The 20,685-nt window shown below is 51.1% G+C and overlaps 1 protein-coding gene across 2 annotated transcripts in view; it reads left to right on the top strand.

Moving 5' to 3' along the window:
• Positions 1-20,685, top strand: part of RGS12 (regulator of G protein signaling 12) — a 110,372-nt gene that overhangs the window by 60,514 nt on the left and 29,173 nt on the right. For both annotated transcript variants that reach the window (XM_028089402.2, XM_028089416.2), the window contains exon 4: positions 918-939. In XM_028089402.2, coding sequence (XP_027945203.1) covers positions 918-939 — 22 coding nt within the window. The remainder of the gene's footprint in view (positions 1-917; positions 940-20,685) is intronic.

Raw genomic sequence — 20,685 nt, 5'->3', positions numbered from 1 at the left:
CCCCAGGGCCAGTGTCTCAGCACCTGTACCCTTGGGGCCTGGCCCTTACACCGTCCTGGGGAGCCGCGGCCTCTGCTGGGGCCAGGACATCCAGCAGGATTGCAGGGTGTTCCCCGCAGGCTCTCGAGTCCTTCCCTCGTTGGCTCCTTCCGGCTTCCCGTGTCTGTGCACCCAGATGCTCTCCTTCCTCAGCCGCTCCTCCCCTTTCCCCATTTCCCTACTGGCCTCGGCCTGTGCAGCGTCTTCTAGTCGTCTTCCTCAGACGGGCCTTTTGTCATTCCGACCGTCCGTCCTGCCAGGCCCTCCCTCACGGCCTCCTGCTGCCTACTGGCCTGTTCTCCTCTTGCACAACGTGTTCCTTCTTGCCCTGGTGCCTCTGAGCCAACCGCCCTCCTCTGCTCCACTCCCACCCAGTCCAGGCTCCCTCCTGGCGGGCGGGCTGCAGGCTGACCCCTGCGGGGCTGTCACCGGCACCTGTCTCCCGGCACCCCGCGGATGGTCTTGGGTCCCCACGCAGGCGGAGGTGATCGAGCAGCCTGGCGTGGGGCGGCCCTGGGTGCGGTGTGCAGGGGGCCTGCCTCCCCGGTGCCCTGTGTGCTCCACACGCCGCCCGCACTGACGTGGGCTTCTGAACCAGCTTTCTCTGAGGTGTTCCTAATGCTGTCGAACATGCCGGGATCTGTTCTCTTCCCATGAGAGTGGTGATGACTTGCGCAGAGCCCTGTGTCCCCGGCCCGCCCGCCTTGGGCGGGGTTCACTCAGGAAGTGGGAGCGCGGCGCTCGGCTCACTGGGGTGCCCGCGTGTCCTGGGTCGCCCGCGCCCGGAGCCGGGAGCCCCGCGCTCACACGACGGACCTGCTGCTTCCCGACTTGTCATGAGGCTTCATTAACTCATGTCTCTCTCTCTTTTCTTTCAGTCTGCAACTGTATCTGATGGGGGTAAGTCACAATTTCTGATGTCTATTTTTATTATTTTTAATTAAGTGTTCAAATTGTGAAAGTGTATTTGCCATTGATTCACCCAGAAGAGATGTTTGCCTTGCCTCTCCCCGGCCCCTGGGGGAGGGTTTGAGTTGGGGCTGAGGTGGAGGAGCTTGCCGTGGCTCCCAGGTGGCCGGGACGCGAGTTCTGGAAGCCGTTCATTGCAGAGACATGTGACGAGCCTGGCCCCGAGCTGGTGGCGCCCTCCCACACCTGTGCTGACGAGTCCAAGCACGCCGGCTTGCTAACCAGCAAGCCAAGATTTCAGAGCTCTGGCCGAATTTGAGCAATTCTGGAAATTCGGGTGAGACTCAGGTGCTCTGTGTCCCTTTCCTAGGAAGAGCCCAGTGGGTGAGTTGAGGCCCCGGGGTGGAGAGGAAGCCTTCTCCCTGCCTCTAAATAGTGTCGTACGTGGGGACTCCTTTCCTGTGAGTGATCCAACACGGGGAGGCCACAGATGTCCTCTTTGACCGGAAAACGCTCTGATGGAACCTCAGTCTTTTAGCTCAGTGCTGGTTCCAAAGTTCCTACGGTACTCATGAAGGTCCTTATGCTCGCAAGTTCCCTTTTGTTTTCCACGTGTTCTAATTAATCTATTCTTCCGTTTTTTGAGAGTTGAATTTTCTAGTGTATCAAAAGGTATGAGCCCCGTGTTCTCATGATCTGCTGGCTGTGGGTCGGAGGGCAGGTGGCGGCGGCCAGAGCGGGACAAGTGTGGGGTTCGAGGGTGCCTGGGGGCTACAAGGGAAAGAGAAACTCAGCATGGGTTTCTCGACGCTTTCTGTTGTCCCACAACGGCTGGCTTTGGTGGTGGTCCCTGGACGGCGGCTGGCGCGGTGGGCAGCTGGGCCCCGAGCCTGCGGTCCCGCTCCCTGCCGCTCGCGGGGTGCCTGCCGAGCACCTCTTGAATTACAGACGTGCTGATCCCTGAGGCTGGGGCCATGGATCCTGAAGGTTGTTTGGGGATTTACTTATTTTAATAAAAGGAATTACGTTCCCTGTTTTACGTACAGTGATAATCATGCCATTTAATCGGTCCTTAAAAAAAAAAAGAAATAGGCCCGGTAACCAAATCCAGGACAAAAGTGAGTGGTTTCTATAACATTCTGTTCATGCTTACCCTTTCTTTCCTGGTAGAAGACATTCATTTCTGTAGGAGATTTATAAATGTGAGAAGTTCAGTTTCCTCATAAATATTAAGCCTAATCGTCGTGACAGTTTTGTTTTGTCAGCAGCGGGTGCAGGAGCCCCGGAGGTTGGGAATCTCGTCCACTTAGAGTGTGTACAAAGCCAAGCCCCGCAAGTGTGGGGAGCCCCCAGCTCAAGGTCCTGTGTGTCCTTCCTGAGGAAGCGGTGTCCTGCTAGTGGCAGGCAGGGCCCCCTCCCCTGCAGGGTCTTCCACCCCTGCAGACCTGGGTGCCTCCGGGCACCTTCCGGGCCCTTCTCCGTTTTGGGGCCTCCATGCCATAGGCGGGAAGGGAGGGGCTCACTATTTCGTGAGCGTGTCCTGGATCTCAGGAACTGCTCCAGACAGCTTATGTGTGTTTTATTTTGCTTTTAAAATTATTTTATTATTTTCCCACCTTCGATTTCTCTTCTGATTTGTAAGAAGAAAAAGTTCCTCATTGAATTTGTACACGAGTTCTAGGAGGTATACATTATATTCTGCCATCTTTACCGATGAACACGCTGAGCCAGAAAGAGGCTACACTGATCAGAGTCACACACCGAGTTAGTGGCTGGGATTCAGGGATTCAGACCCTGAGGCTGGCCCGAGCACAGAGCCTGCAGAGGGAACCCGGCTGCTGAGGTTCATGGCGCCTGTCTTCCCACCCCAGGTCCAGCCCCGGCCCCCCGTCCCTGGCCCTGCTTCCCGGGGACACCTCCCCAGCGGCGGACGGGAGCCTGTTGAGTGGACCCAGGTGGAGGCTCAGGGTGGGTTTCCACACGGGGATGTGTGAGATGCCGTGCCGGCCGGGAGAGTCAGGCTCCCTGAGGGGCCTGGGAGCTCCAGCAGCACACCTGCTCCGGGAGGAGAGCAGGGCCCAGGGAGCCGATTCACAGGTTGGGGTGGTCTCCGTGTGGACGTCCCGCGTGGCTTTGGTGAGGAGTCGTCACCCACTCAGTGGGGTTACACTGTCAGTAACTGTCGTCTTCCGTTTCACATAGTGTCCTTTATCTCGAAGCCTCTCACCATCTAGTTGTGTGGCTTCGTTTTAAGGAAGTGGACAATGCTGTGTTTGTGATCCTTGTCAACTTGAAGAGATTTTCCACTTTCTCACAAGGAGAGGGGCTCATCGACTGCTCCCCGTAGCCAGAGACCCCCTGTGCAGGCAGGGTTAGAGGTCGGCCTCTGTGGAGGGCAAGCCAGGACCCGGGGCTGGGGGTGAAGTCCAGGGGCAGATTTCTGCCTTCAGGAAAGGAAGGACATTCTAGCATTACAGAGAGGCTTAAAAATGGAGCCGTCGCCCTGTGGGAAGTTATTCAAAACTTGCTCACAGAGGATGCCCACAGCCGAAAACCAGAAGTGCAGAGGTGGGGCCACAGGCCTCTGGCGTGGCGGCAAGAGGGGCCAGCCGGCTCTCTCAGTCTGGGCTTCGGAACAGTGCGGCTTCCTTGTAATAAAAGCTTATTCTCATTTTTTATTTCTCTCCTATTTTTTTACCCCGTACTGAGCAGCTTTGTCAGGATTCCCCTCCCACCCAACTCCTACGTCCCCAAAAGGTTAGGCTGGTTTCTGCCATTCCTAGATGTGCCTTTTGAAGCTGAGAAGTGAGGAGTGAGGGGGAGCGTTCGCGTAAGCATCCCCACCCCAGGCACACGCGCGGGCATGGCCACGGGCACAGTCCCCGCAGGGGCCATGCGACACCTCTGCCCCAGCTGCTTCATGAACGTCACCTCACCCGTCTGGCTCTCAGCTTTCCCCGCACTGCTCCCAGAGCCTCTCTGTCCCCTTGGGGGCCTGTCCACGCCACGACGCCTCCCCTCGCTCCCTTCCCCGAGATTGCTGGCCCTCTGTGGCTTGCTCCCCCACTGACACCCATCTGGGCCTGCTGCTTGCCTGCTCCGAGCTGCCGGGGCTGGAGGTGGCGCTTTCCCTCACCTCGCTGGGCACTGCCCCCTGCCCTGGTCTCGCAGGCCACTCAGGCCACGTCCCCGTCCTACGGCAGCTCCTCAGAGGGGCCTGTGCCCACCGCCAGCCTTACTCTGAGCCTCAGCCCGGCTTCGTTTCTGCCCAGCGCGGCCGACGAGGGCCGCCGTCCTGATTATTCATCTGTGTGGCTGAGTTGTCTGCCCGCCCACCCACTAGCAGGTGGCCTCCCTGCGGTGGCTTCGGCACGCCGCATGACAGGCGGTACACAGGGTGTCTGCTGGACGAATGACTGAATCAAGGCGTTCACAGGGTGCGCAGGTGCCCGCCCAAGCCTTGGTTGGGATAGTGGCTTCCTAAGTTTTTATTTCTTAGCGGAACCCTCTCCAAACACAAGCAGACAAGCTCAGCAGAACCGCATTTGGTAGAGCACAGAAGCAGAGGGTCTGGTTGAGTCGTGCGGCTGTGACCTTGGCCCGAGTGCCGGAGTGTGGGTGCGCCTTCTTCCCAGGCAGTGGGCCCACATGGGGCAGGTGTGGCCAGTCTCTTGTCTTCCTCCAGGAGCTGCCATCCATCGCCTCTTACTAACAAACACACATATTTTTGAGGTCAGTTGTAAACTCTGTGCCCTAAGCTAATAGCCGTCATTTCTATTAGTTTTATTGTTTTAACCTTTAACCTCCTGTTCGAAACAGAAACCTTTTTTGAAATCAGAAATAATACCTGATAAAAGACATGGAATCTTTAATTCTTTGTTTTCTGAATGCAGATGGCCTTCGATTTTAAGCCTACTCTCTACCCTGTTTTCTGTCTGCCCTTTCCAGGGGTGTGCACAGTACGGCGAGCCATAGGGCAGTGGGGAGATGGCCGGCGTGTCCCCGGGCTGGCGGGTGAGGGGTGACAGGGCGGCTGAGGAGACCTGCGTGGCCAGGGCTGTGGGGCCGCGCCGGGCGTCATCGACCCAGCACGCAGGCCTTGGCTTTGCAAACTCCGGGGCAGTGCCTGTCCTGCCTCGGTTCTCAGCACTCAGTAGCAGGGAGATGGGGAGATGTCCCCTGCTCATTAGTTCCTGTGTAGCTGGGAGCTAAGAGGCTGTGCTAGCAGGTTGGGATCGTTTAGTAACTGTAGTCAGAGTAGAGGGCAACTCCTGTGTCATTTTAGCCAGCCACTAAGATGATACATGTCATGGACCTTGGGCCTTGGGACAGGTGCCGTCCGGAAGGAAGGCTGCTAGTTCAGGCTGAGCATCCTTGGCCACACTTGGTACCTGGCCCTGTGCACTCTGGTCCATCCCTGCTCCTAGTACCCTTATTCTGCACACAGGCTTCTTGTGTTTCTTTTTACAATTATTTTAATTTTTCCCAGGTTTATTGAGGCATAGTTGACAAATAAAAATTGTATGCGTTTAAGGTATGTGACGTGATGATTTGACATACATGTACGTTGTGAAATGGTTGCCACAATCAAGATAATTAACACGCCATCACCTTGCATGGTTACGTGTGTGGGGGGGGCGGTGAGGACCTTAACATTGACTCTCTTAGCAAATCACAAGTGTACAAGTTTGTGAAGTGTCACCATTTGTACCTGAGGTCCTCAGAACTTAACTCATCTTATAACTGAAACTTGCGGTAAAGCTTGTAAAGCTTGGCCAGCACCTCCGGTGACCCCCTTGCCCCGCCCCTGCTAACCACCATTCTACCTTTTGCCTCTGTGGACTTGACTACAGTTGACCCTGGAACGACACCGGTTTGAACTGCACACTTAGACACAGACTTTTTTTTTTCCTGATAAACACAGGACTGTCCTGTAAGTGTATTTTCCTAATGATTTTCTTTTCTCTGGCCTACTTTATTCTAAGAATACAGCATATGATACAAATGACACACAGAATATGTGTGGATCGACTGTGTGTGTCATCCACAAGGCTCCCAGTCAACAGGAGACTATTAGTAGTTAAGTTTTCAAGGAGTCAGAAGCTATACGTGGATTTTCAGATTTTTGACTATGCAGGGATTGGGGTTAGGGTTAGGGCACCCCAACCCCCGTGACGTTCAAGCATCAGCTATATTTTAAATCCCACATACGAGGGAGAACGCACAGTATTTGACTGTCTGGGTCTGGCTTATTTCACGTAGCATAACATCCTCCGGGTTCATCCATGGTGTCTGGAAGGCAGAATTCCTTCTTGAAGACCGAAGAATCTCCACCATATGGATATGTCACAATTTCTTTGTCCCTTCACCTGTCGACTGACGCTTTTTCCCATGTCTTGACTGTTGCGCACGTGAGGGTGCAGGTCTCTCTGACGCCCTGACTTCAGTCCCTTCGGACACATGCCAGGGGTAGGACTGCTGGGTCGTAGGATAAGTTCTGTTTTTATTTTTGAGGACCCTCCATACTGTTTCCACGGCGGCTGCACCAACTTACCTTCCCACCAGCAGTGCACGAGGGTCCCCTCTCTCCACGTCCTCACCAACACCCGTTGTTTGTCTCTGTGATGAGAGCCATCCTAACGGAGGTGAGGGGATCCCTCACTGGGGTTTTGACTTGCATCTCCCTGATGATGAGGGGTGTTGAGGATCTTTCCACGTGCCTGCTGGCCAGCTGCATGTCTTCTTTGGAAAACTGTCTACGCAGGTCCTTTTTTATCTGGTTACTCGGGTTTTTTGTTACTGAATTGTATGAGTTTCTTGTATATTTTGGATATGACTCCTCTACCAGATAGGGTTTGCAAACCTTCTGCAGAGGGGCTTCTGATGCCATGGCCAGCACTGAGCAGGTCAGACCTTCAGCCTTGGCATTCTCTGAGTGCGGCATAGGGCCTGGAAGAGCGCAGGGAGGAGGCCCCGTGGGAGCCACGGGAGCCCCGTGGGAGCACGGTGAGGGCCGAGGAGGAGAGTTGTTCTGCTGTATGCTGGCGCTGTGCTTGCCACGGTCGGTACATGCTGCCCCGCCCCCATCTTGATGCCACGCTGCTAGGCAGGGCCAAATGTCCACCAGCAGAGTGGTGACTAACTCTGGCATCCTCACACACCGGAGCCCTCTAGAGCCCTGAGATCACTCCTCCTGCCATGGCACACGTCTACACAGAGGACCCCAGGAACGGACGGTGGTCCGTTCATGCCGGAGGCTGGGAGAGCAAGAGCTATGAGGCTCCAAGAGGTAAGGCTGTGTGGTGGGTGGCAGCCGCGGGGTGACGTGGAGCTGATGGGCTCAGCTCCGATGCTGCATCTCCCCTCCCAGCCACTGATGCCGAATCCCCACTTTATTTTTACATATTCTATATTTGAGGAAAATGACCTTTTTGGGTAAAATGATACATATGTATCATAAATAACTTAAGTAATAAGAAAAAGTAAAACAGAAAACGGCTTTAAAAAAGTCACCCCAGGGGGCGCCTGGGTGGCTCAGTCAGTTGGGCAGTTGACTCTTGATTTCACTTCAGGTCGTGAGCTCATGGGTCGTGGAATCCAGTCCTGTGTCGGGCTCCCTGGTCAGTGGGGAGTCTGCTTGAGAGTCTTTCCCTCTGCCCCCCACCCCTGCTTGTGTTTTCTCTCTCTCTCAAATAAATAATATTAAAAAAAAAAAAAAAGCAACCCAAATCCAACCACCCTGAACTAGGTGAACGTCACTGCAGGTGTTTCTACGGAGAACAGCTGAGGCTGGGGCACAGCAGGCCAGAGCCACGCTGCCCGGCGTGCCAGGTCGTCCGTGCAGATTAGGGTCCTCTGCGGTGTGGTGCCGGGCAGAGAGGACCAGGCCGGGGGCCCTCAGGCTGCTCGGTGGCTCAGATGCCCAAGGGAGGCCCGGCCAGCAGCCCCCACACGCTCCTCCTGTGTTCCCACCCCTCCTGGGTTTGCGGCCACAGAGTACAGTCACCCGTGGAATGTGCAGCCCGTGGCTGCGAGCTTCCACTCTGCAGGGAGTGGGGGAGAGAAGGCTCACCGTCAGCCCTTCCAAGGGCTTCTCTGTCTCTGCTTTTTCACTTGGACTCACTAGCGGCTTTCTGACCACCCACAGGTGCTCTGTTCCTCACGTTTCTGCTTCTTCTGTTCTCATCATACTCCATACAGCTTGGTTGCAAAAGTCTTTATTTCTAAGTCATTAATTTGATTTTCAGACCTATCTTGTCTCTTTTTTCCTCTTTATTGGGTCTATAATAGTATTGATCTTGAGGAATTTGTTTTTCTCAGCTGTGTACTCTCCCCGTTCCCTCCTAGAACATGAAGAATTTTAACGGTCTTTGTGCTCTGTTTCCTTTCAGACCAGAGTTTGTGTTTGTCTTTTGCATGTTCTATACCTTCTCTCATCCACGCATCCGTCCATCAACCCATCCAACCATCCACTCATCCACGCATCCGTCCATCCTTCCTTCTACCCGCCCATCTACCACCCGTCCGTTTACCCATCAGTCCGTCCGTCTTCCCGTCTGTGTAGGTCAGCAGTCGCCGTGACCCTGATCACTTTCTGGTACTGACATTCTCCAGCCTAGGGAGACCCCAGCGCTGAGCCCCTGTGTCCTCCCTGCCTGGGCCGAGATCCTCGGAGCCAGCTGGGGATGTACCCACAAAGGTTTAGCCCCACTCTCCCCAGCTTCCCCATTAGCCTGCCTTACTGAGAGTGTCGGGGTTCTGCTGAGTCACCTCCTTCCCTAGGACAACTCCTGGGGACTCGCGGGTTGGTTAGGCAGAGAACCTGCAGAAACTTTTTTTTTTTTTAATCTTTCTTTGGCTTTTCTCCTCCTCCTTTTTTTTCTTTCTCCTGTTTGGAGCTTATGGCATGAGACGGCCTCCTCCTATGGTTGCTTTTTTGAAGTTTGCCGCCCCCCTCCCGCCTGCAGTGGTGTGGGGAAGGGGCCTGGGAGCCTACTTCACATGCCCGTACTTACTTGGGATGCTGCCATGTGCAGGCTTGTTTTGTTTCTAAATACAACTTTTAGTAGGAAATGAAAGTGGAGAAAGTAGGTTGCTATAGATGAGAGCCTTACAAATCCCCCTTTTCGCCAGCTCCTCTGGGCACCGGGTGGTGAGGGGCTGGGTCTGGCCGTTCTGTCTCCGGGGTTCAGCAAGGGTTCTGCCCCCCAGAAGTTTGAACACACCTGACGGGCTGAGCACAGCTCCCTGGGCAGCCAGGCCATGTCTTTCCAGGCTCTGTCCCCTCCTTAACTCTGGACACGCAGTGAACGATGGTGGGCACAGCCTGGATCAGATCCACGGGAGGATCCCCATTTCTCACCTCCAAGCTGGGGGTCTTTGCCTCCTCCCACCAGAAGCCAACCTCCAGCTCTCCATGTGGGTCTGCCTCGAGGCTCTGAGCTCCACTCACTTCACATAGTGAACTTTGATTTCTAGAAGTGACTCTTACTGTTTTAGGTGTTTGGGATTTGGAGAGTCTCTCCCTTAACATCATCCTGCACGAGAATAAATGCAACTCACAGATAAACTCCCTGTTGCTTCTGATCGTTCACTTGATTTCTGCCAAGATGCCTTCCAATGTGCTTCTTTCTTTCCAGTTCTATATGATATTTGGAGAGAGTTTTTATTACTAATTCTTTCTTTTTTTAAAATTTTATTTATTTGAGAGAGAGAGCGAGAACACGAGTGGGGGGAGGGGCAGAGAGAGAGGGAGAAGCGGGCTCCGCACTAAGCAGGGACCCTGACGTGGGGCTCGATCGCAGGACCCCAAGATCATGACCTGAGCCGAAGGCAGACGCTTAACTGACTGAGCCACACGGGTGCCCTATTAGTAATTATTTCTATTGTGAATTTCTTTTTTTGAGCAAACAGAATTTTAAAGTAATAAAGCCAGTGAGCGTATACCTACCTCCCAGAAGTAACACATGTTAACATTTGAGCATATTTGCTTTAGACCCTTTTTCTAAAGCATTAAAATCACAGTGGAGGTCCCCTCTGTACCCTTCCTGTGGCCATTCCTCCTCCTCCTCCGAGAGGCCCTATCTGGAAGCAGGTGTATATCCTTCCTACTCCAAGGGAATCGATTACTTTGATTCTTGGTGTGTGGGGTGGGGGGGAGCCCCTCTTACAAAACTGTAGTGTACAAAGAGTGGAGTGTACAGGCTGTTTTCATAAGCCGTGTGTCCATCTGGGAAGTGGTTATAGCTCCCAGGCTGCTCAAGTTCTGCCTCTTGCTCTGGGAGCTGGTTCCAAGGGTGCATTCCCATGTGAAAATCCAGCTATGCACTTGTGACTTGTGCATTTTTCAGTCTGTGTTATACTTTCATAAGGAGTCTACTGAAATCATATTGTTTTATATGTTGGAGGTTTTTTACCAAAGGACTTTCAAAATGGTCTAAAAAATTTTAATAGATTCACTCTCAGAATATTCATAAAGTTGCTGAGAGAAAGCATTTTATAGATTGGGTCTAAAATTTGATTGGCCAGAATAATTTAGAGGAAAGGTTTAAAAGTAGACCCTGAGGTCGGGGAGGACTCAGGGCTTTTCCCAAGGGCTCTCTCTGAATAGTTTTTGTGCAGAGAGGGAAAAACTCCCGTCCCCAAGTTAGATAAACTGCAAGAAGGTAAAGGGTATGCATCTGGGCATACCACCTAGAAGGCTTTTAAGATTTTCTCTTTATTGCTCATTCTCAGCAGTTTAACCATGATAACTCTTGATTTGGTTTTGTTGTGTACATGCTTCTTGAGAATCAGGCATTTCCTACTTTAATTACAAGAAGGTTAGGCCGCTCGAGCTTTTCCGACTGCCCTGGAGACGTGTTCATTTTTAGTCCTTCTTTATCTCTCCTGCGCGTCACAGTTCGTAGATTCCTTAGCTCCGTCCTTAAGTCCACTGATCTCTTCTTCCACAGTGTCTAATATGCGTTCATGCTGTCCTGTGACCTACTCGCCTCCGAGGCCGTGTCTCTGTCGCAGCAGTGCCTCTGTGGCTCCTCCAGCCCTTCTCCTCTTTCCTCACTGCGTCCCTGCCTTCCGTACACCCGCGAGCGTGTTCGCAGCATCTCTGTGTGTCTTCAGGTCCTCGGCTGCTAATGCACCATCACTGTCATTTGCGAGTCTGTCCTGTTGACTGGTTATGGGTCACATTTTTCTGCATCTTCACACATCTAGGATTTTCAGCTGGTGCTGGATTTTGTGGTCTTCCTTTGAAGAGTACAGAAGTTTGTTTAATAGGCAGTAAAGCTACTTGTGGGTTGGCTCGATCTCTTTGAGGCTTGTTTTTAGGCTTTTTTAGGGCAAGTCTAAGGTAGCTTTTCCCGTAGGCTGCCTTAGCCACGCTACTTAAGCCTAACACATGTGTGGTCTCCATCGAGGGACAGATGTCCAACAAGAACTGCTTGGGACTCTGAGATCCCCCAACCCTGCGTGAGCTCGCCGGCTGCTCTTTGCCCAGCTTCGTGGGGTTTCACCCCGTGCCCGCATGAGCCAGAACTCAGCAACAGGCCCCAGGGTCTCCTGTGAGCTCCCTGCAGCTCTTTCTCCACTTGCTCGTGCAGCCCCTGCTGATTCCAGCCACCCTGGGCTTCCCTGATCTAGTCTCTGTCTGTCTAGCACAGTGATAGGGCTGTCGTCTATGCGGCTCCCCCTTCCCCACGCTGCACTCTGTGGGTGCCTGTGGCGGGGTGCTGGGCAGTCTCAGGACTCACCTCACTGATTTCTTTTCCATCAGGAATCAGGGTCTTACAGTGACTGTGGTCCAGTTTTTGAGAGCTGTTGTTGGTCTGTTTTGCCTAGTTTTCTATAATATGTGGCAACCGGTCCCCGTTACCCCATCGGTGCCACACATAGAATTCTTGTGATATAATTTTTTTCACTGTAATTGTGGGATATGGTCTCTCAAATTCTAAACAAAACTCAGACCATGACACTTTCCTGCACAAAGAACTTCTGTGATTTCCCATTACCTAGAGAATAAAAGCTGCCCTCACAACCCAGAAAGAGTGGGTTCTCAATCCCCCCCGGGCCTGTCCCTGGTGTATCCAGCCCTGGCTCAGATTGGGGCACTTGGAACAGCCAGTGAATGAGCAAACACCGAATTCTGGAACCCAGTAAGCCTGGGTTACCTTCACATTCCTGTAATATTCTGATGGGATTTGTTGTGGCGCCAGAATGAACCAGTGAAATGAATGAGGGATCTTGCCCTGACTCTCCCAGACAGGTCTCCCGTGGCCGCTGTGACTAGGCTCTGCCTCCCACTTGGGGGGGCGGGCATCCTGTGTCTCCAGCACCGCCCACTCCTCTCTATGAACTAGTTCAGGGGATCCTAGAGGGCCCCAGGGAGTGCCCTTCCTCTGATTGGAAGCAATCTGGCGGGGGAGCTTACCTCGTCAGGAGGGATTCCTGGCTCTCTAGCTCCATACGGAGAAACACCAGGGGCTCGAGTGCATTTCCTCGAGGTAGGAGGGGCTCTCCTGGGTGCTTCCCATGCTTGAACCCATGCAGTCCTCCCTGTGAGCAGGCGGCTCCCAGTCTGCAGGTCGACAGCCTCGCAGGTCAGAGGGGCAGGGCATCTGACCCTCGCGGTCTGACAGCAGCGCACGCACTTGCCCACTAACTACATGTGGACAGGAGGCCCGTCACGGGTTGTCCTGTAGCTTCAGCTCAGGTGTACCCGTGCTCAGCGCATTGCTACCACCAGAAGCGGATTTGTGTGAGCCTCACTTGTCCCAGTTCTTGGGTACTGAAAAGCTCTCATGCATGTTTGAAGGGTCGCTAAGTCTGACAGCCTTGACATACGTCCTCTTTCCTCAGGTTTATAAAGACAACCCTTGGAGTTAGTCCCCGTTATTGCACTCCAGCTCACTGACACAGCAGTGACTGACCTGTGGAGAAATGGCTAGAATCTGGGAGGAAGGGGTCGGCCCCAGGTTGGGTTTGGCCAGGCTCCCTGCGTCTATCCTGCTGGCGGCTGGAAGGAGGTGAGGAACCAGAGCCCCAGCCCCACGCGCAGTGCGCCCTCGGCCCTCTCTGCCCGCTTTCCTCACACGTGGCCTCTCCATTCTCAGGCCCGGGCTCTTTGCAGGCACACCACTGTTCCCTCCAGCAGATTGTGCATGCCAGTCACTGTCCCCGCTGCTGGCGAAATGCAAGAGCGCAGATGCATAGTTACCTGCCCCCCCTCAGCTGACACATCCACTTGGAACACACATGGGACAGTCCTCACTTATGACAGCTCCCCCTTTTTGTTCCTAACGACAAGGCCCAAAACTCAATCCTGGCTGATTTGAATATAGAAACGGTAGGTAACAACTCTAGAAAGGGATGTCGATAACAGTCTAATAGAATAATTGATTTCATTCTACAAAGTTATGTTTTACATTCCGTGATACTAATTTGGAAAGGCTGTTCTTTCTTCTGTTCTCACGTTTCAGGGTATTTCATTCAGACACCTCAGATGTGTTTTTGTTACAACTGTTCTTCGAGCCATGAAGACTTGTTCTTGGGGAATAAGCCATACACTGCAAGTAGACACACACCAGCGACAAGTGGCCTGAGGACTTTCCACAACGTGAACACGCTGTGTTACCAGCCCCCAGAAGCCCCTTGTACCCCTTTCCAGTCCCTGACCCCAAAGCAGACCACTAGCCTGACTGCTGACACCTTCGCTCAGTTTGTCTATTTTTGAACTTGAACACAATGCGCTCATGCCACACACCCTCCTCGGCGTCCAGCTGCTGTCCTCTCATTGAGGCTTATGAGTTTTATACATGTTGTGCGTATCAATAACCGTTCATTTCCATGGCCGTGGCCATGAGTCCACGGGACTGCTGCTGACACTTGAGTGGGTTTTGACTGCTGGCCGTCGCTGGTGGCGTGCTGTCATATGCCCGTGCGGGACCCACGGTGGGCATCCACGAGCCCTGCTGCTGGGACAGGCAGCTCCGTGCTGGCGTAAATACAGCGTTCCAGAACGGTTCCACTGTGTGTGCACCAACCAGCACGTATGGGGTCACATCCTCTCCGCACTTCACACTGTCCCTTTGCTTTTTAGCCATCCAGTAGGGAATGTGGGGCATTGGGGCGTGGTTTGCGATTGCAGTTCCCTGATGACCAGGGGACTGAGCACCTTTTGCGTTTTTGGTCCCTTGGATATCCTCTTTGTGAAGTGCCTGTGCAAGACTTTTGCTCATTTTTCTATCAGATCGTCTCTCTTTTCTAGTTGATTTGTAGAAAATTTAAAAAGTATATCCTAGAAATCAGCTTGTCTTGACTTTGTGTGTACAGGTAAGCCCCTCTGTGGCTCACCTGTTCACTCCGCTAGTGGTATCTTCTACGGTCCCATGACCGTGAAGGTAAAGCCATTGTTTTAGTGTTTCCCTATGAAATCTCAGATCATCTGGAAGCAGTTTCTTGGGCACAGTGTGAGTCAGGGGACAAGACTCGTCTGTCCCGCCTGAGGTTCAGCTGGCCTGGACCCAGGTGTCGCAAACGCCGATCCTCTCCTCACTGAATTGAAGCAGCACTTTTATCAGGTAATCATATATTTGCAGGTCTGTTTCTGGCCTCTGTCTTTTGTTCCATTGGCCTCTTTGTCTGTCATTGGGTCGACACTTCATGCTGTAATTACTCTCACTCTTGGTGCGCTATGAGATCTGTGGTGTAGTCTCAGCTTTGTGTGCCTTCAGGACCGCTCCTGCTCTTCCAGGCCCCGTGCATTTGCTCGTGCATCTCAGAGCCAGTGTTGTGTCCCTGACCGTCCTCCAGTCATCTCTGCTTCTGTCTCAGCTGGTCGAGATATAGCACTTCAGAGTGATGCTTTCTCTGGAAATGTTATTATAAAGCCACAAACAGCCATTGACATTAAGACTGTTGGGTGTAAAAATCTGTTTTGTGATCTTGGTTATGTAGCTGCTTACTGCCTTGCTCTATAAAAATCTTGAGGTCATTCCCCAGGAATAAATACTAAATCTGGCTTGGTTTATTTGTCTTTTAACTAACTGTTTCTTTTAGGTGACTGATCTCCATAAATATCTAAAACCAGGATTAATTGAGATGATTTCAGGCTAATGTGTCACCCTCAAATAGATTCCATTGTCCAAAATAAGGTGAGGGAGAAGCCTGCAACATATGAGACTTTTTGAGGATTTGTGTATAAGGTGACCCATCACATGAGAGAGAAGCCAGTGCAAAGACCATGCCTGCCTGTGGGTAGCTGGTGGGCCGTGGTCAGGCGTGATGTTGTTTGGAGTGGCAAAGGTGTGGGGCCTGACCCAGCCAGGGGTCGGCATGGCCGAGCAAAGCTGAGCCTGAAACATGAATTGAGCTTAGCCCTAGTATGGGTTTGGAGAGACAGGGGGAGTCAGGAGAAGACAAGAAGGGGCAGCTAGGGGCAGCGGGGAACCTGAGAGAGAACGCCTGTGTGCACGGGGGACGCGTGGGGTGAGGAGACAGGGTCCCCAAGCCGACCTCTGGGTTTTCGCTTTGGCACCTAGGGGATGATCGTGGTATTTGCAGGGGTGGGAAGGAGTAGGGTGGGGAGAAACAGACAGGGAGGCAATAACAAGAGTTCTGCTTTGGACCTGGGGTTTTCGAGATGCTCGCTCAATGTCCACGGGGAGGTGTTGTGTAGACAGTTAGATAAACAGATATAGAATGCAGAAATTTCAGGAGTCATCAGTGTATCAGTGGAATTGAATGCCTGGGTAAGCTTGAAGAATTAGAGATGGTGCAGAAAAGGCAAGTCTCAAACCTTCAGGATGAGTGGGGGCTGGAGTGTGAGAGGCAGCGGGGCGCACAGTGAGGCCACATCCCACCTCTGCCCCTGGCGGTGTGTGCCTCAGCGCTCCCATCTGCACAGTGGGGTCCTGGGACCGAGCTCACAGAGTTAATGCACGTGGCGCCCTGCGAGCAGCACCTGGCACGTCATCACGAGCTGCGGCAACCCAGCTACTGCTCTTAGTGTCGCTGTTGTTGCTCTGATTGCATTTGGTCTAACTGACCGCTGGAAGCAGGTACAGCTGCCCAGAGGGACTGGGCAGAGAAGGAGCCCAGGACAGGTCCTGAAGAAGATTTCAAGATCGATGGGAAGAGAAAAACATCAAACGGCACAAACTCTCTACTTAGATTGTTGCGAGTCCAATTTTAAAACAAACAGCCCTGGCAGATTGAAATACTTAAATGAAAGAGGATATAACAGGCAGATACTAAGAAAGAAAAACTGGTATGCGAATATACGAATCTTGGACAGAATAACACATAGTGAAAAAAAATGTAAGAAGAGAAGCTCTGTGCACCAAAAATAGAGCATCTCATTTACAAAGCAAACTTAGATGGGACCACAATATACGTGGACACGTACTCCTGGGGAGAGACTGTGATATACCTTTTTCAGAAACTAGGAGATCGAGCTGGTAAATAAATGGAAACATAAAATCTAACAAGTGTATATAGAACTTTATACCCAATAGAGAATATACTTTTTTCCAGAGGTGTTGACTATAGTTGACTATTACCTATGCCACAGATGGATTTGTTACAGATTTTAAAAATATTTATGGCATACAGAGCACATTTACTCACAGCAGTGTAATTAAATAGATGTCAATCACAAAAAAGACAACAAAAAATAATTCACACATTGGAAAGTTCAAAGCTATACTTCTAAATAATCTGTGGGTCAGGGAGAAAATTAAACTGGAAATTACAATACAATTTAGAACTGCTTCCCAATTATAGTGCTACATATTAACACCATGGGATGTAGCCAAAGTGGTTTCCGGAGAAAATTTTATAGCATTAAATGTATATATTATAAAAGTGAACAGTTAGAAAATACAGGAGCTAAGCTTTCAACATAAGAAGGTAGGAAAACAGAACAGAAAAATAAGTGCAAATTAAGATTAAGGAAATAATAAACCAGAAACTAATGAACCATTTATTCATTTAGCAATTATATTTTGAGCTCCTACTTTCTCCAGCTTTCTTCTAAAATCTGTTTTGGGCACTGGAGATACATTTGCGAACAAAACAGGGTCCCTGACTCCATGGGACTTACATTTGGTAGTGGAATATCACAGGCATATAGACGGATTATGCTGTGTTAATAGAGTAAAACCATATGATTATCGTAATAGAGGCTAAAGGAGTACCTGATAGAATTGCCCGCTCTGATTTTTAAAAGTTATACTTGATGGTTAAACATTAGAAGCATTCTCATTAGAGCCAGGAATAAGGCAAGGATGTTCCCTGTCTTAGCAACTATGTAACATTGTATCGGGAATTCTGGCCAACAGTATAAGGCAAGAAAAAGAAATACGTTCAAAAAGCTTGGAGAGGAGGAAACCAAATTATCATTATTCTTGAATGTTATTGGCATCGAAATAGAAAACCCAAAGCATATCAATCGGATGGCCAGGACTTTCAGAACTAATAGAATTCAGAAAGATAAAAATTAGTAGCTTTCCTAAACAATACACGTTGTTTCTATGGGAACATATTATATGTTGGTAAAAGCATTAAAACATATCTGGAAAGATCAACACCAAATTAATAAGATGGGTTTTCTCTGGAGATGGAAGATAGGGCAGGGATTTTAGGTAATGATAATAGAAATTTTAGATTTATGTTTAAATTTTTTTAAGGAGAAAATATTTCATGAATTATACATTAAAACCGCAAGATACATATAATTTCAAGTTATGTACCTTTTTACCTGTACCTCATCATTGGCTCGTGTATTTGGGATACATGACCCACTTACTCAACCGATGTTACTGAATGCCTCCTATGAGCCTGGCAGTATTTGTCACAGTACTGAGTAAGGAGGGGACTCACGGTATCCCCGTGAAGTCGGTACATGACTTTTACCACAGTTTTACAGAAGGGTGAGTCCCTTGCCCAGCTGGGAAGACTGGGGCTCTCATTCAACCAGGCAGCGTGACTCCAGAACCCACGCTGTGAGCCACCACACTTGTGCCAGGGGGAGCTGGGCTAGAGACTCCTACTCCTAGGACAGAGCTTTGACCTCCAACAAATATCTATCAAATGAGAACCAGAGGTGGCCCATTTACCTCCCATTCATCTTAAATGTCCCCACCCAGTTTTAGGAAGAAAACATGGAGAATGGGCTCCCCGGATAGCAGAGCTCCGATCATCTGCTTATTCCACAGAAGAGTCAGGCTTGACAGATCCCCGCGGCCAGCCTGCGAGGTGGGCACCCCAGGCTTTAGTACCACCCGCTGGAGAAACAGTCTGCTGGCTGCAGTCCCGGGAGCCTTGCAGCCCCCTGCCGGTGGAGGAAGAGCAGGTGAACACCAGCTTTCTCTGGGCCGGCGGGGCTGAAGGCTCCCAGGGAACAGGGGACCGGCATGGGGACCAGATTTTTGGAACTTAGTTTTGGACAAATGACTTTTTAAACATGATTGTTTTCTTTGGAAGCCATAGAAGAGGCACAGATATTCCATTGTGTTTAGTTTTCTGTCTACCCTACCATCTTCATTAAAACTCTGTGACTCCATAGCTGCCCCCAGAAAGGCACAGATTATGGCTGCACTGTGTATACCTGCCATGTAAAGTCGGTCTTTTCCTTTGTCTCACCTTCTGCTCATAGGAGTGGTCCCTGAGCGCTGTCTCTGGGAAGGACGTTGCCTGCCGCAAACATCCTTTAGGGTTGTGTGTGCTCGATCCTTTTCATTTCTTGAGGGCCAGCACCGCATGCCCCGGGTCTGTTGGGGAAAGTGCCCCTGCCCTGTCTTCCCCTGCCCCGTGTCAGTGTAGGCCCAGGGCCCGTCGCTGTGCCTTTAGTATTCTGTGTGGGTGGCCCTACCTCGGCTGTGGGGAGGGGTTAGCAGCATTTTGAGTCTTCCTGGTGGAGCTCAAATTTGGGGTCCTTGGGCTTCTGCATCGGGCCGTGTCCTGTGGACAGGGCGGGCTGCAACTGGGAGAATTACACTTCCTATGTGGCCCTTGGCGCAAGGATAAAAGGACATCGCTTTCATAAAGTATATGTGTTTTACTCAGTGGAATGAAATAAATTAATTTCACGAAGAATTAACTAGTAAGTGAATAAGGCACATTTTTAAGGTCTAAACCAGTGTAATAAATGAATTTGATGATGGCTCATCTTTGAAAAATGTCCCATGTGCCCTTTTGGGGAGTCCCGGAGGCTCCCTGTGGTCGGATGCCACCTTCAGTCACTTGTGGTCGTTAGTGGATGGCTCTGAGACCAGAATCCTGAAAATTCAGTGTGACAAGCGACAAGATGCACCCGTCTCCGCTTGTCGCCTCACACTTCCCACACTGACCCTTTTCGGTTACTGTTCTGCCCACTCCCGTGGCCTCGTGAGCTCCTGCAGCATTTTACCCCATCTGTTTGGCATTTCCTTCTCCAGAAGGACTTGTGTCATTTCAGACGTGGAGAGTGTGTCTTGCTCTGCTTTTCCAGAACAGTGAGAAATCAGACTTCTAGTACTGACTGAGGAAAGGCTCAGAATGTAGAGTTCCCCTGTCTGGGCCCATGTGTCTCGGCGCCCCCGAGCTTCCATGCGAATTGCGGGGTGTCTAACCTCACTGAGTCCTATACCTAAGACTGTGCATTTGACTCTGTGTATATTTTATCTAAAAAAGAATTACAAAGAAAGATTGACCGCAGTTAGTAGGTTTATTTTTTGCAGTGCTATGGGTTAGCTGTTCTTAAATGATCTTGTAGAGAGTTCAGGTGTATTCTGGGCTTGAGCAAATGAGCAGATACAACCCAGGGCAATGGGAGCCCAGTTCCCCACGGTTGGGGAGGGAGTTATAGGAAAGGAGAATGTGCTCGGGGTTGGGTTGGAGTTGGAGGTGTCAGTGTGAACTCATGGTTCTAGTAGATGTACAGATAAATGTGGAGATGCTCGTGTGGCTGTGTGCACGCATGTGAATCTATTTCCTAGCTCTGTCCGCTGGAAAGTTCTGGAAGCAGTGAGACCGGCCAGTGGCAGCAAGCACCCCTCATGTGCAGATCTTGGTGCCCAAATACCACGCTTCAGTAAAAGGAACCAGCTGTCCCTGACACCACACCTTACTTGCTGGTCTGGAGCAATGAAAGGGCACTTGAAAATCAGGAGACACCCAGTGCGCGTGCAGGCTCACCGGAAGGACACAGGGGCCAGCGCCACGGGAGGCAGAGCATACAAGAAAGGGAGAAGAAAAAACCCAGACATTTATGGATTATAAGCCACTGAATAAAATAAAACCCCACCGAGTGCCTGCTCATCTAGATAAATGGATTTGTAAAAAATGGGGAAGAAAGGAAAGCTCTTCCTTACAGTGGACTTCTGACCGGAAGTGGAGGAGGGTGGTGGCCACGTGCCGGATGGGGGACCAGAGTCACCCGTTGCCCCTCCCAGGAGACAGCAGCCCTGTGGTGGAGGAAGAAGATGCCCCACCCAAACATCACCAGGGTTGCAATAAACTGACATCCTGTGCTTCCTAATGAGAGGTGTCTAGAAGGACATACGTCACTGCCTGAGGATTCCTGCCAAATCACGAGGAAACATCAGACAGCCCACACTGAGGGGCAGTCTGCAAAGTAATGGCCAGGGTGGAGGTCTGGAAACACAAAGGCTGGGAGTTTTCAGAGAGACATGACAGCTATGTGAGCTGAATTTGATCCTGGGCTGAGCTGCGGAAATAGCTAGAAAGGACATTGTTGATGAC

This window comes from Eumetopias jubatus, unplaced genomic scaffold, assembly GCF_037043125.1.
Source record: "Eumetopias jubatus isolate StellerSeaLion01/CBP00866 unplaced genomic scaffold, mEumJub1_p1.0 scaffold_2, whole genome shotgun sequence".
Lineage (NCBI taxonomy): Eukaryota > Metazoa > Chordata > Mammalia > Carnivora > Otariidae > Eumetopias > Eumetopias jubatus.
Note: the sequence above shows the minus strand (reverse complement) of the source record. Positions and strands in the feature narration are given on the sequence as shown.